The following is a 15,694-nucleotide window of genomic DNA, read 5'->3' as shown; positions in this document are numbered from 1 at the left end:
AAACTTCAATAATATTAAATTATATCTGACCTTTGCGTCAAATATAATTTAACAAACTAAACATTTTACTGATATCTTCGATTCGGTTAATCTTCGAATAAATTTTATTTATGAAAAATGCTAAAGGTTGCTAAAAGAAAAGTAACATTTAGAACTATAACAGAAAAATACATAATTTCAAAAGAACTCGAGAAAGGAGAATCATCTGTATCTATATCAAAGAATTTCATATTTCTTTTGCAAACATTGTTTGGATGATCAAAAGAAAAAACACAATATATCATAATATAATCTCGATATACAAAATACAGTCTTGAAAAGTTGGATATTTTTAAAAAGTCCGACATATTGAGAGCTTTGCTTAACTCGGACATTCGCTAAGTCGGACAATATATACAAACAGGTAGAAAAAAAAAGGGACAAACCAGGTGGATTCAGCATTTTTTGACGTTTGAGCTAACTTCCAGATATGGAACAAAATCCAAACATTTATATGTTTATACTTATGTCAAATGATGATGCTTTGCAAAAAAATGAAATGATTGGAGCCTGAGAACAAAAAAACCCTAAAACTTTAGCCACAACTTTCCCAAACATCAGTGCAACAAGTTAATAAAATATTTCATGTGCTATTCTTTAAATTTACATTTATTGATAAATTTTAAATTTTGATATATAATAATAAGAGAAATTTTAAGTGTGAACCCCCTCAATCTGAAAGAGTTACAAATTTTTATGTCTGTCTCAAACATCGAAAAATGCTCAATCCGTCCCTGATTTTATTCCCTTCGTAATGAGTTTATTCCACCTTACCCTATTTCTATGGTTTATTGAGCATAAATCAAATTAAAGCTTTTTTTTTTTTGACAAATATATATATATATATATATATATATATATATATATATATATATATATATATATATATATATATATATATATATATATATATATATATTAGCTAAGTCTTTGCTAGAGGAAATTTTAATGTAATTTTTTTACCTGCATTATAAAGATAAACAATATTTTGAAAATTGCTCAGAAAATTATAGCAATTAGTGATTTTATTTTACGTATATCAATCCATTTTATATCTTTAGGGTATTAACCGTATTTTAATGTTGTGGTTTAAATCGCTTCTGGAAGTACCGCACTACACCTGTTTCTAGTTTAGCCAGCAACCTTGTTTAGTAAGGTTGTATCTCGGAGTTTAGGGTTAAGAAAGAGTTTCAAATGAAAATAAAAATAAAGACTCGCCTTAAAGACTTCAGTGTTCTACGGAGCATTGGAAGGTGAATTTAATGAGAAATAAAAAAAAAGCAAATTAAATAAGGAAATACTTGAGCTAGATCGTTATGAGATTACTAATTTTTTTCATTTCAGTCATTTTTTTCTTTCACTCTCGTTTATAACGTCTAAGCAAATAAAATTAAATTATAAATAAATTGTAGCAACCGTCTACATTAATTTTCTTAAACTTAAAACGATTATCTAATAACTAAATATTTTCAGAGAAGCTTGCATTCTCTACTATTTAAATATTATCAGAGAAGCTTGCATTCTCTACTATTTAAAAAAACAAACTATCGCATTTCACTATATTGTATTGCGGCTCCTAGCATTAAACAAAGCAATATTTAAAAATACAGAAATACTCTTGTATTAGTGAAATTCATATTTTAATTCTCTGTTAAGAACAGTACTCTACGCAGACAATTTATCAAACATGAGTTTTATGGTGACATTGGCAATTAATAACACACATTAACTGCACTTTTTGCATATCGTTAATAGTATTAATTCTTTTTTTTTTAAATAAATAATAATATTTAAATTAATAAGACTGTTTCTGGCATATTTCAATTTATAAAATTGTTCACCCATATCTAATTAACTCTTCCATTTCGTCCTACTAGTCAAATGAAATTTTCCATATCGTTCTTCTAGCCAAATTAAAACTTCCATATTGCCTACAAGTCAAATTAAAACAGATTTCTTTCACTATTTTATTTTTGATATGCTTTTGAAAAAAATTTTTGTGGGGAACGGATAAAACAGTTTTTGGACTTTGGTTACAACTGATTTCGTATAGTTAATATAGTCAACATTCGAGTCATAATTTATGCTCAATCTTAAAGTATTTTCTTTTTTTTTCTTTTCCTTTTTTTTCTTCATTTATATAACTCTCTACTCGACTCACCAGTATTGATTGTGCCAGAGACGTTAAGTAAAAAGATCTTATCGAGACGAATAAAAAAGCTAAAAATAAAATGGATGCTGTTTAAATAGAAATTATTGTTCAACCTTCTTTAGTTTTAACTTGCCACTCAGCCCCCCCCCCTCCTCCCGTGGTGTCGGTCATGGTTATTGTCAATAATATTGAAATTAGTCATGGTAAACAAGTTGATAACTATTTTGGTTAAAAGTTAAAGATCAAATTAAAACAAAAAAATTGAAACCACCATCTAAGTTTAATTTAAAAAAAAGTTGGGTATTGAAACCATCACCAAAGCACATCTGAAAATCGATATAAAAACGTCGGAACATGATAAAAAAGTAATCTCAACGGAAAAAGATATTAACAATATAAAAAAGAGTTTGCTCGGACATTAATCGAATAAAATCAGAGCACATCAGAGTCAGATGTAAGACCTACAGTAAGGATTTGAATTGATCGGATGCACATTAGCCATCATAAGTCACAAAAGTAGAATACATAAAATAAAATTAAAAAAAGAATACATAAAATGAATAAGAAATAGAAATTATATCAGCCGAACTTTAATGATTGAAACTAATTGATTTGAAAAGGAACAAAAAAAGGAATGAATTGATATTAAAGACCGTTAATGTCTACAGGTATGACGGTGTGGTGCATTAGTTTGTTCCATCTAATCGTCTGATTTGGTCTCGTTATTTTTTTCCTATATATTGCTTACAATTTCAGAGAGATCAAAGGTTCAAGTTATATAAAAACTTAAACAATAAATGCAGAATCTTAATCATAACTTCGGTATGCTTCGATAAAACCATACAAAGCCCAGGTTTGGATTATATAAGCGCAAAGGTTGTTAAAGAAGTTTTTAAAATTATTAAATTAATTATTATTTATTTTGGTCAATATTTACTAGCATTAAACATTATTTTGGTTAGTACTTCCAAGTATTAAACATCCTTTATTTTGGGTAATATTTCCTAGTATTAAACATCCTTTATTTTGGGTAATATTTCCTAGTATTAAACCTTCTTTATTTTGGGTAATATTTCGTATTATTAAACATTATTTTGGTAAGTATTTCCTAGTATTAAACATTCTTTATATTGATATTTCCTAGTATTTAATATTTAAAGGTACTTCAAAAAAAATAAAAAATTTATCTATAATTTGTTCATTGCTACATTTGTTGTTGTACAGAGTTGTCTAGACAAGAATCTATCAACCTTTGTTGAATCTATAAAGAACAAAAACAAGGAACCCGTTTTAAATTAAATGCTTGTAGATACGTCCGTGCAAAACTACTTCTTAACCAACCTATTTGTTGTGCTTTTTATCGTTTTACTGCTTTCTTATAAAATATATTGGGTGACATTAACAAGTGTAGAAAACATTTTTGTCTTCTACTTGCTACATTCATATCTTAAAAAGTTAATAAATATTAGATAAAGAAATGTAAATCTTTTTATTTTTAAATATCAATAATCTATGAATATCATTTTAAAATTTCAAAATTAAAAAGAAATTAAAAATTGAAACAGCTTTTTTGATTCTTCAAATAAAATAAACGTAAATTATTGCGTACATTAAGGAAACCTCTACACAATTTTAATTATACATTAAAAAAAATTATTTTGCTAACAAATAAGAATGCTATTCCTATTTATTTCATTTCTAACGTCAGCAACCAATGCTTTTTGTTTTCTCTAGAGATTTTTTTTTTGTTGCTACTATGTATTTGCTTATATATGAAAAGGAGACCTCAGATTATTTCAAAAAATGAGAATTGAATTTTTTTAATGCAGGGTTACAATATCCATTTACATTTCATTTAAAAACTTTTAAATTAACTATATTGTGTCGTGGTAGTAACTTCACAAAAATTATTTTTAGAGTATGGCATTTAGTATAAATAAAGTTCAATAATTTCAGAGTTTTTTTAATTTATATGTGAGGATAGAGCAAATGTGAAAAAACAACAAATAAATGGTACCATTTATTTGTTGTTTTTTCACAAATGGTACCATTTATTTAATCCAAAAAATACAATTTTTGACAAAATTGTAAATTTGGAAGGGGTTTTGTAATCTCTAATCCTCAATGCTATTATTTTTGACGCCCCCTGTATAGAATATATGCAAAGAAAATAACTCTTTTGTTAAAGTATAATGTATGGTTATTGAAAGCGCGTTGATTAAATATTAATCTTATTTTAAAGAATTATCCTAATCTGCTAATAATGTATAAATATTTATTCCGGATAAATCCGATGTTCTCCTTTATGTTGCTGAATGTACTACTATATTTAAATCCACTGAAAACAGGTTTCTAAAGTATACTAATTAGCGATGTAACTTTCTCTTTGGTCCATATTAAAAAAGTAATATTTTTGGTTCCTATTACCAATTACTGAATATACAAAACTATTTGCAGGTGGTTATTAATTTAAAATAAATATTAATAATATACAAAACTATTTGCAGGTGGTTATTAATTTAAAATAAATATTAATAATATACAAAACTATTTGCAGGTGGTTATTAATTTAAAATAAATATTAATAAGTAGTTGCTACAAAAACAGCTCAAAAATATTAGTTTTAAAAATATCATAAATATAATAATTAATTATGTTAACAAAATTGTAAAAAAAACTAGGCTGTTATGAATTTATATTTTTATTTACTTATTTTATACTGCTATTTTTTTTTTATTATTACTATCATTTATTGTAGCCTTTATACTTTACATTTAATAACATAATAATAAAAGAGAAAATGGAAACTCGAATAATAATTAAAGTAATACATTAAAACGACGTAAAATTATAAATAGAAACGCATATCAAGCACTGTTTGCATACACTATAATGCTCACTCTATAATTTTATTATTAAAATAATCATTTTTAAATATTTTAATTCAAAAATAGTTAGTTTTTATAGTTTTTACATAACTTTAAAACAGTTTTTAAAAGCTAATGGAATATGAAAAAAAAAATGCTTAAAAAAAAACCCAGCACTATTTAGGACTTTATATGTGCTCGTGTGTGTGTGTATGTGTGCGTAAGTGTGTTAGAGTGAATATAGAGAGTGTATATGTGCGTGTGTTTAATACGTAAACTCAAATAAAATAAGATTATGTTAATTAAAAACTTAGTTTCAGCCAAAAATTTCAAACTTTTGCATAAATAAAGAGTTATTGAAAAAGAAATTTTGCTTAAGGATATATGAAACTCTTAACAAGGACAAAAATCAGCAAAAAATGCAAAATCATTAACGCAACCCACCAACCCAAACAACAACGAATAACGATCCAACTAGTATTCAAAATTAACAAAAAAGTTTGCAATTAATTCGGAAAAAGTATTTTGCACCTTTATAATTTTTTTGTGTATATATAAATTTGAATAATCATAAAATGAAAACACAATTAACTGTATTTTCATATTACGGCAAAATATACTTCACAGTATTTATAAGATGTTAAATGTAAGATGAAGAATACTTACTGGGTTTGTTTGGCATCTTTGTAGAGAATTTTAAATAAGCAACGTTTTAATAAACAAGGGCGTTCGTTGTGTCGTTGTGCTAAAACAAAATTAAACTCAAATGGAAATTACTGAAAGATTAAAGTAATCATTTATATTCAATGAAGCGCGTCTACTAAGCTCTTTTTATTTGTACCATTGTTCTTAAAATATTGTAGTCTATTAAAACATAAGAAAATAAAAAAAATTTAAAAATAATGAATTTTGAAATTCGTGAAAAGCATGAATTATTTATTTTATGTTTATAAGTAAAATTTTTCAAATGATTTTTTTCAAAATTAGTACTCTAATATAAATTTAACATAACAATTCTTTGGCAGTTTAAATCGCTAATGCTTAAGGCGATCCATTGCACGGTTTAAGACTTCATTTTATGATACAAATTGTTTCTAGAAATAATATTTCTTTCTGTATGAAACCTTATATGGTAAATCGTACAAATTAATCCTTCGTTAAAAGACGGAGTTTCTATTGAATAGCTAAAGTAATTTTTAAACCTAAGATAAAAGTTTCATTTATTTTAAATAATAACATTTTTTAATAAAAACATTTTTTGTTGTAGCTGTGCAGAAATTGTAAACGTGACCTTCTTAAAACTCATATATGAAAAACTGTTATTATTATTCTTATTTTTTTGTTAATATTATATATATATATATATATATATATATATATATATATATATATATATATATATATATATATATATATATATATATATATATATATATATATATATATATATATATATATATATATATATATATATATATATATATATATATATATATATATATATATATGTATGTATCCTGGGGTTATTTTGGTTTTGGTGTATAAAAATGATGTGCATAAAACTTCCCTTTAAGCATCGTCAATTAACTATGCTGAAAATTATTCTATAATTATTCTAATGTCAAGATATTGTTTAAAACAATGAACACTGAATTCGAAAACTTTAACATATGTTTTAAAGAAAAAAATTTAAAATTGTGAAAAAAACTCTTTCTTCTATAAAATACTTAAGTTTCATTAAAACTGAAAAATTTATAAAAATAAATTTTTTTTATTGTCATTCACTCCAAACAATGCGTAATAAATGGCGAGCACAATAAAGAAAAGCAACATTACCGGATGCTAATTTAGCAATCAATTGTTTATATGGTTTCCATGAAAGGTCAGTAGTAAACGATAATCCAAGAAGACGTAAAGAAGAGGACTCAGTGACAGGCTTGCCATTCATTAATATGGGAATGTCGACAGTATTGCGATATTTGTTTGCAGTAAATAACTGAGTTTTGTTAGAGTTAAAATTTACAAGCCACTGCAAAACCCCAATCTGTTACTGAAGTGAGATCAGATTCAATATCGGCTGCCTGTTTTAAGCGATCGAAAAGAGAACACTTTTTGTAAAGACAAAAGTATAAAGTTGAGTCATCAGTAAAAAGAGCAACTTTAGGTTGTTAGGAAGATAATTATTGTAGATTAGAAACAAAACAGGACCAAGGATAAAATCTTGAGGTACCCCAGAAGTTTCTGGTAATGAAAAAAAGTATGAATTTAACAAAGCGGTTAGAAAGAAAAGATTTAATCATCTTAAAAACTTTCCCAGATACATCATATGAAACAAGCTTATGGAGAAGACCAGCATGCCAAACTTTTTTGAAAGCTTTAGATATGTCAAAAGCAATAGCCCTAGCCTCTCCGCCTCTATCTAATGCTCGATAAAATCTTTCATTCATACCAGATACTAAGTCAGCAGTTGAGCGAGAGGATCAAAAACCATATTCGTTATCTAAAAGTATGTAATTTGACTCAAGATGAGTCAAATTACATACTTTAAGAAATTTGTTGATCAAAGATTCAAAGAACTTGCTAGTAACAGAAAGAAGACTGATCTGACGATAATTGGAAGGGTCAGAATGTTAAAATGAGAATGGCTATTTGATTCAAGAGTCGAATTAGAAACAATTTTTTTGCAAATAGCTCTGCCTTATTCTTGGGAGAGGTAATAAGAGATTAGACTTATCCTTGTTGACAATTTTTTAAAAGTCTCTATAGTCTAACTTCTAGATAAGATATCAGGCTTAGTGAACTAAAAATTATGGAGCTTAACATTAGACAGCACTTTTTTACATCAATTTTTGGCAATAATAAATAGCTGTTTGTTATCAAGAGATTTTTTTTTTTTAAAAAGATGAAAAAAATGAGGTTTGATTTCGAACTGACAAAAAGGAATAGAAGCTTTCATTGCTGCCTGAATCAAGGAAAGACACGAAGAAAATCACGAAACGAATCTCAGTTAGCTTTAGGATAGTAGAAAGTAGTGCAATAGTAGGTTAAGTCCAAAAAGGAAATACGAAATAAAAGATTTAAAGAGATTATTGCATGGTCATAACCACTTAAGGGAGAAAAAGGAAAAACTGGACACAAGCTGGAATCAGAGATAAGACACAAACCAAGGAGTGAAGGTAAATGATTAGGGTTGTCAGGAAAACAAGTCACAAAGTTAAATATCTGAGTAAGAGATTGAGAAATGCAGAAGTTATAGGCTTTGGTGCCAGCAGGGTCGGCGGAAACATATAAAAGAATGGTCAATAAATTAAAACCTGATTTCACTACAAATAAGTGAATTGATGCGTATGTGTACTCCTGAGCCAAGTATGTGACTATTAGAGTCTTTGCAAATCAAAGGATAGTACCTTTTTTTTTTGTTCTTTATTACAATGTTTAATATAAAAATACAAATGCACAAGAGAAAAATTACAAGTGAAGATATCGAAAAAAGAAAATAAATAAATAAAAAATAAATAAAGAACGCGGATACCATTAGGTCTTGTCACAGAGAACCGCTGATGAAGAACTTGAAACTTAAAATTTACACAAAGTATAAAAGTCGATATACAAACAAATTAAATCGTTAGGATTAAAAAAATCCTTTTACAACTAGAAAATATAAATAATAGTTTTACGAGCGGTTTCTCGATGAATCAAGTCTTCATCGAGAACCGCTCGTAAATTTAAAAATCTCATAAAAATCAAATGCATACATACATGGTCAAGTCTATAAAGCACAAGAAAAATTTAAGTGCATTTATATACATATTCAGTTACATCATTGCATAAAAAATAAAAAAGCAATTTATTCAATATTTAAAAATACAAAAGTGTATCATCAATAGACAAAATGATTTCCTTAAGTTTTTTTTGAATTAGAGGTAACTCCATTCCAAAAAAAACTTTTTTATAACTATTTTATTTAAAAGACATGCTCCAAGAAATGAAATGCTTTTTCCAAAATTTTGATTTTCCAAAATTAGTTTGAAAATTTGTTTTTTTTTCCAAAATCTTGATTTTCCAAAATTAGTTTGAAAAAATGGTTGACAAATTAAATTATTATTTCTTAAGTTGTATTTATTTTTATCCTTTAAGGTACATAAATTATGGAAAGAAACTGGGTTGGAGTTTTATGTACATTTTTACCTAAAACAAAGAATATTAAAAATATTTAGCTGTTATATATCAAGAATTTTCATATCAAATAAGAGAGGCTTGGCATGAGCAAATCTATTTTTAAAATTATTAAGACAAGCAACATGCTTTTGTTGACGATAAAGAGGCCTAAGTTTGGATTTATTAGCACTACACCAAGCAATATTTGCATAGTTTAAATGACAATGTATAAAAGAGTAATATAATTGAGTTAAATTACGTTTATTTAAAGCACTTCTAGCTTTATGCAATAATCCTATACTTTTAGCAACTTTATTACACAAGAATTCTATGTGATATTTCCAATTAAGGTTTTCATTGATACCCAAAAAGTATTAACTACTCCTTTTATTAGAATTTTGTCAATAAAAAGTAAATTGCAAAAGAGTAATGATAAATCGCAAAAGTTTTTTTTTAGAAGCTGGATGAAAAATATCCAGATGAAAAGAGGTTAGTGTCATCTGCAAAATGACAGCGATCAAGTTTCAAGCTTTATGTAAATCATTGATGTAAATGAGAAAGAGAAGGGGTCCAAGTAAAGAACCCTGGAGAACACCACAGGTTATATTTAATAGATTGGATGGGTCAGTAAAGCTACTATAAACAAACAGTTTACAGTTGCTTATAGTAGCTTATATAGCTTTTAAGTAACAGTAAAACATTTCCTTTAATTCCATAATATGTAAATTAAAGGAAATGTTTTACTGTTACTATTCCATAATACAAGTTTTTTTAGGAGAATTTTATGATCAATTGTATCAAAAAATAAACCTATGAAAACTCCCAACGTGATAAATTTTGATAAATCTATGAAAACTATTGATAAATCTATGAAAACTCCCAACGTGAATTGAGAATTTTCAAAAGATTTAGAAAAATTGCAAATAATTTGGATTAATGCACATTCTGTTGATTTTTTTTTGAATCCGTATTGATTAACATATAGTATATTATTTGAAGAAAGGTGATTATAAATTACGTTATTTAAAATTCTCTCTAAAACTTTAGAAAAAACAGACAAAACCGAAATGGGGCGGTAATTAGAAACTTTGGTTGCAACGCCAGCTTTGAAAATTGGAATCACTTTAGCTATTTTTAGGAAATCAGTAAAAACGCCCTGTTTTATTGAACAATGTAAAACTTTAAATAGTACATCTTTTAGGGGTTCATAAGACCCGATGACAACATTACCATTTATATTATCATGGCCAGCTGATTTATTACACTTAAGTATTTTAAAAGATTGGTCAAAATCTTTGTAAGATAATTCATAAGGTGTTAAGTGATCCATGGTGACATTAAACTTATGATTTTTTTATTAAATGTACATTTTGGAAAGTTTATGTTATATATTTCATAAACACTTTTAAGGAAAGCATCATAAATTTGATTAGCATCTGTAGATACTTTAATTTAATTCCAATGAAGCAGACAGGGGCGCCAAAAGCATTTTTTGGTCTTTGAGATAGTTAACTTCCGGACATGGAGCAAACTCCAAACATTTATATGTTTATATTTATGTCAAATAATGATGCTTTGCAAAAAGTTGCGATGACAAAAAAGTCCTAAAATTTAAGCCCCCCCCCCTCCACCTTCCTTAAACATGAGAGCAACAAGTTGATGAAACATTTTAATAACTATTTTCAACTGGACTTAAATTCATCGAGAAATTTTAAATTTTATAGTAAAATATTTTAGCGTTCAAAAAATATGACCATATAAAGTTTAAATCCCCCTCAATTCGAGAGGGTTGCAAATTTAATATTGTCATAATTTTTGAACCCTAAGAGATAATACTATGAAACTTAAAATTTATTGATGAATATAAGTCTAGTTGAAAATAGTACAAAAAATGTTTCATTAACTTGTTGCTCTCAGTTTGGGACAGGGGGAGAAAATTTTGGGGCTCTTTTGTTCCCAAGCTCCAATCATCGCAATTTTTTGCAAAGCATCCTTATTTGACATAAGTATAAACATATAAATGTTTGAAGTTTGCTCCATGTTTGGAAATTAGCTATCTCAAAGACCAAAAAATGCTTTTGGCGCCCCTGGAAGCAGAGATAACTGCTCTTTAAAAATTTTTAAATTTGCTGCGGTAAAAAAGCGTTTTGAAAAACTTGTTTTCTGTTGGAATATTATTTCTGCAGGCAATGTTAATCGAGAAAGAAATGAGGAAATGATCTGAGATGTCGCTCAAAAATATACCTTTTTTGAAATATTTATTAAAAATGTCATTTGTCATGATATTGTCAATTAAAGTAGCTGAAGTTGAAGTTACTCTTGTTGGCTTATTAATTAAAGGAAGTGCCCCATGTTCAAATACATCAGAGGTGGCCAGACTTTTTAGAATACAGGCAAAAAAAAGTTAAAAAACAATTTTGCGGGCAAAAAATATTTTTTATATAGACCGTCTAAAACTAGTTTTTTGATGTCTGGATTGATTTTTGAGGTAGATAGAAGCATAGGCGCTGAAACATAGGGTGCAGGATGGGCAACTGCCCACCCAACATTTCTGCACCGGGGGCAGAGGATATCTTCTGAGCCCCCCTTCCCCTCCTTCAAAATGTCACTATCCGCGATTCAAAACAGCGATAATTTTATGCACTCCGAAGAAAAAAAACTTTTGCATTTAAAAGAATGCAAAAGTTCTTCTTTTTTTGAAAGAACTTTTGCATTCGATAAGAAAGTATTTTAGCTTATCGATATTTGTATTTAAGTTCCTGGTGTTGATGTGTATTACCGTGAACTTTCCTATGTTAGTTTGGAGTTCAGCTTTAAAAGTTTTAATAACAAAATGTGTAGAGTCAAATACTTTTCTGTTATAAAAGAAAATATCGCCCTCATATAAATCAGTCGCAAAAAAAATATTTTCAGTTTTGAAAACGTCAAAACGCAACTTTTGAAAGTCTATTGTTTCAAAGTCATTATCCATAACAAAAAAGTGAACTAAATTAAGAATTTTTTAATAGAAATTGATTAGTAAAAAAATTTCATTGTACAGAGTATAGAGAACAGACTCCATGAAAATCAAATAAAATTTAAAAAAGCAAAATTTGTTTTAATGTTTAATCTTGCGTAGTGATGAATTTGCTTCAGAATTACACAGGAAGGCCATCGAGAAAGCTACGACACTGAATTTCGAGTTACCTAAAGCACAGCGTAGTTCCACAGTTAATGCTCCTGTTCGTTTCTCGCATGGAGCTCAAAGCCGTAATATAGAACAGTTAACTACAGATGTTATCTGGAAGAAAAGTCTCTTCGAAGCCATTGACCACTCAGTTGCAGAACTGCAGCGCCGTTTTAAACAAGAAGGATTGCATAAAATTGCAAGCACAGAAGCTATTTTGATAGGATCATGCACATCCACAAGTAATGCAGCCACACTAGCCAGCATGCCTCTGCAAAGTTTGTCAAATAATGTCGATGTTCCTATGTTGCAGTTACAGCTGCAACTGCTTCCACGGTAGTTTGAGGACAAGTCACTGCCTAAAGATTTACACCAGCTAGCAGCAGCTTTAAAAGACCTTGAACCAAGTACCCGCAGGTTATTTGACATGGTGGAACAGGTAGTTGTTTTGTGTTTATCTGTTCCAATATCCGTAGCTGGAAAGTAAAAGGTCCTTCAGTGCATTGAGACGGCTTAATACTTGTCTGCGGTCAACAATGTCAGAGAGTCGCCTCACTCACCTCGCTTTAATGCACATTAACAAAGATTACCTAAACAAGGTTGACATTACAGCACTCACGGAGGAGTTTGTGGCTAAAACCCGTGAACGTTCATCTGTCCCCCCCCCCCCCCAAGTCTTTAAACACTTCCAGCGCCTATGGATAGAAGTATCACATTACCAAGATGATTGTATCCTTAATATCCAAATTATTTAACGGTCATTTAAAAAAGTCTCTGCGGGTATTTATTTTCCCGCGGGCAAAGGTTTGGCCACCACTGAAATACATCATTATAAAATTTATTAATTCCAAAATTTCTACAACCTATCAACACTGAGGTCAAAAGAAAGATTAGCGGAATTTAAATTAATCTCACTAAAAGCAAACAAGTCTGGTGAATTTTGCAAGAGGTAAGATTCAACTAATGGAAGGTTGTTTTACAGACCACGAATATTTGTGAAAAATATATTAAAAGAGTTAGGAAATGATTTTTTATGTTTAATATTTTGGTTATTTTTGGCATAATCTAAGCTTAAAAAGAACTTGAATTATTCAGAGATAGAGCACGGTCTCCTAAGTAACGAGTTATGCAATTGTCTTAGCCCTGTTAAGTAACCCTAAGTCATTACATAGGGCTCCTTATGTGGCCATGACAATGTTCACCAAGCATTAACAGGGACACCATTCATGAGCAACATGGCACTGTTAATACTCTGATATTTTGCAGCTGTTGATGGAATCAGCTTTTCTGAGAGCTTCCACAGAGTTTGGGAAATCTTACTACCAGCGTCAAAACTATTAAACTGAGTTTTAGAGCTCAACCCTCATTATGAGATAACAGGAAGATTCGCATAACCACTATCAAGGAGGAACAAGCAAAAACCTATGAGTAGAGTCAAGAAGATCCAGCATTCATCACCCTAGGCAAGAAACAATGTAACGCAGGTTTACATCTACGCCAGCCTAATAGATAAAGAAGGAGTTCGAGGCTTGGTTAGCAGAATTATTCTGCTTACCCCTAAGTAAAGACTTAGGGGTAAAGGCCTAGAAGGCCTCCTACAAGACAGTAGCTGGATGTGGTTAACATCTGCACAAGATGAATATTTTTATCGAGACATTATCTCTAGCCTTTACTTAACCAAGATTCCCAAAGCAGGGGAATTTTAGGATGATGCAGTTAACATCTGCCCAAGATACGTATTTTTTATTGAGAAACCATCTCTAGCCTTTACTCAACTAAGAGCCCCAAGGCAGGGTATTTTTAATTCGGAGTTGGTTACTCCTAGCCAATTCTTAAAAAGCACACCCTACAAGATCGTAGGGTATGGGGAACGTAGCACTAGGTTACATGATACCAGTAGTTGGGTGATCGTGATGTTCCTGAGCCTGACCTGGATAAAATAAAGCGAGAAATGCAAACAAAGTTTTTAGGATAATTTGAAACCATTAATCTTTTATGCACTAATAAATTAACAACTCTAAAAAAAGTAATTTCAGATCTTCATTCTCTGTGCAATGTATCAGTAACCGTATTTTATTAAAGCAGAATATATATTTTAACAATTTTAAAACAGAATATAAATTTTTTTAATATTTATTTTTATAGATTTTAATGCATCATTTTTTTTCTTTTTATCTTAATTTTTTTCTATGTATTGTCAACTGATATGCATGCAAGTTATTATCAAAATAATTGTTGTGTTGTGGGTTAATAAAAACCACAAAAAAATTTTTTCTATGCGTCTTTATTAACATGAGAGTATGTTTGATATACAAAAGCACATTTTTTTAATTGGAATATATCTATAGACGCAATCAGGTTAATAACGGTAATTATTGATTTTTAATCACTTTTACACAAATAAATTAATAAGTTTTAGTGTAATTTGATCTTTTGCTCTGCCAGTATCATTTTTATTGCATTTTACGAAATGCCTAAAGGAAAGTATTTGACAGATGCTAAAAAAATACAAATTAATTTATATCGTGGCTCAGAACTCTCACCAGCACTTTCTATACGAGAGCAAGAAAAATTGGAAGATCTGACCACGTTGTACGAAACTACATTGCAAAAGGTGACAATTACGGTGTAAAAAAAGCAACAAACGGCAACAAAGTATTAACAAATTGGCAAACTAATCGAATTCGCTTCGAAGCAACCAAAAATAAATTGAATGCAACACAAATAAAGGATAAATTATTGTTGCCTGTCACCAATAAACATGTTGCACATATTCTACGTACAACACCAAACGTAAAGTAGAAGAAACCACACCAAAAACCAATGTTAAAAAAACACCATAAAATTATTAGATTACAGTTTGCTAAAAATCATATGCATTGGACTCATGAGTGGCAAAACGTAATATTTTCAGATGAAAAAAAGTTCAATTTAGATGGTCCGGACTCTTACAGTTGTTATTGGCATGATCTAAGAGGAATAAATGACCCACAAGCAAAACGAAATTATGGAGGAGGAAGTTTAATGGTTTGGGGTGGATTTTCTTATTCAGAAAAATTGACTCTGTGTTGTGGTTTACCTAAAATGAACTCGATAAAGTATACAGAAATGTTTTATGATGTTCTCATAACTTATATGGATAAAAACATGGACGATGCCATATTTCAGCAAGATAATGCTGCAATTCACACATCTAGGCATTCTATGAAATGGTTTAAAGACCACAACATCCCGGTTCTCGAATGGCCAGCTTGTAGCCCGGACTTAAATCCAATCGAGAACGGAATGTTATCAAGAAAAGTTTATGACGCT

The 15,694-nt window shown here is 29.0% G+C and overlaps 1 protein-coding gene across 1 annotated transcript in view; it reads right to left on the bottom strand.

The window, feature by feature from the left end:
* Positions 1 to 5,909, bottom strand: part of LOC100209434 (myosin light chain kinase, smooth muscle) — a 38,909-nt gene extending 33,000 nt beyond the window's left edge. Inside the window, exon 1 of the mRNA XM_065799845.1 lies at positions 5,725 to 5,909. Within this exon, the coding sequence (XP_065655917.1) occupies positions 5,725 to 5,740 (16 nt within the window). The 5' untranslated portion in view covers positions 5,741 to 5,909. The remainder of the gene's footprint in view (positions 1 to 5,724) is intronic.
* Positions 5,910 to 15,694: the final 9,785 nt, after the last annotated feature.

The sequence above is a fragment of the Hydra vulgaris genome, chromosome 06, assembly GCF_038396675.1.
Source record: "Hydra vulgaris chromosome 06, alternate assembly HydraT2T_AEP".
Lineage (NCBI taxonomy): Eukaryota > Metazoa > Cnidaria > Hydrozoa > Anthoathecata > Hydridae > Hydra > Hydra vulgaris.
This window is presented reverse-complemented; position numbering and strand designations above follow the sequence as displayed.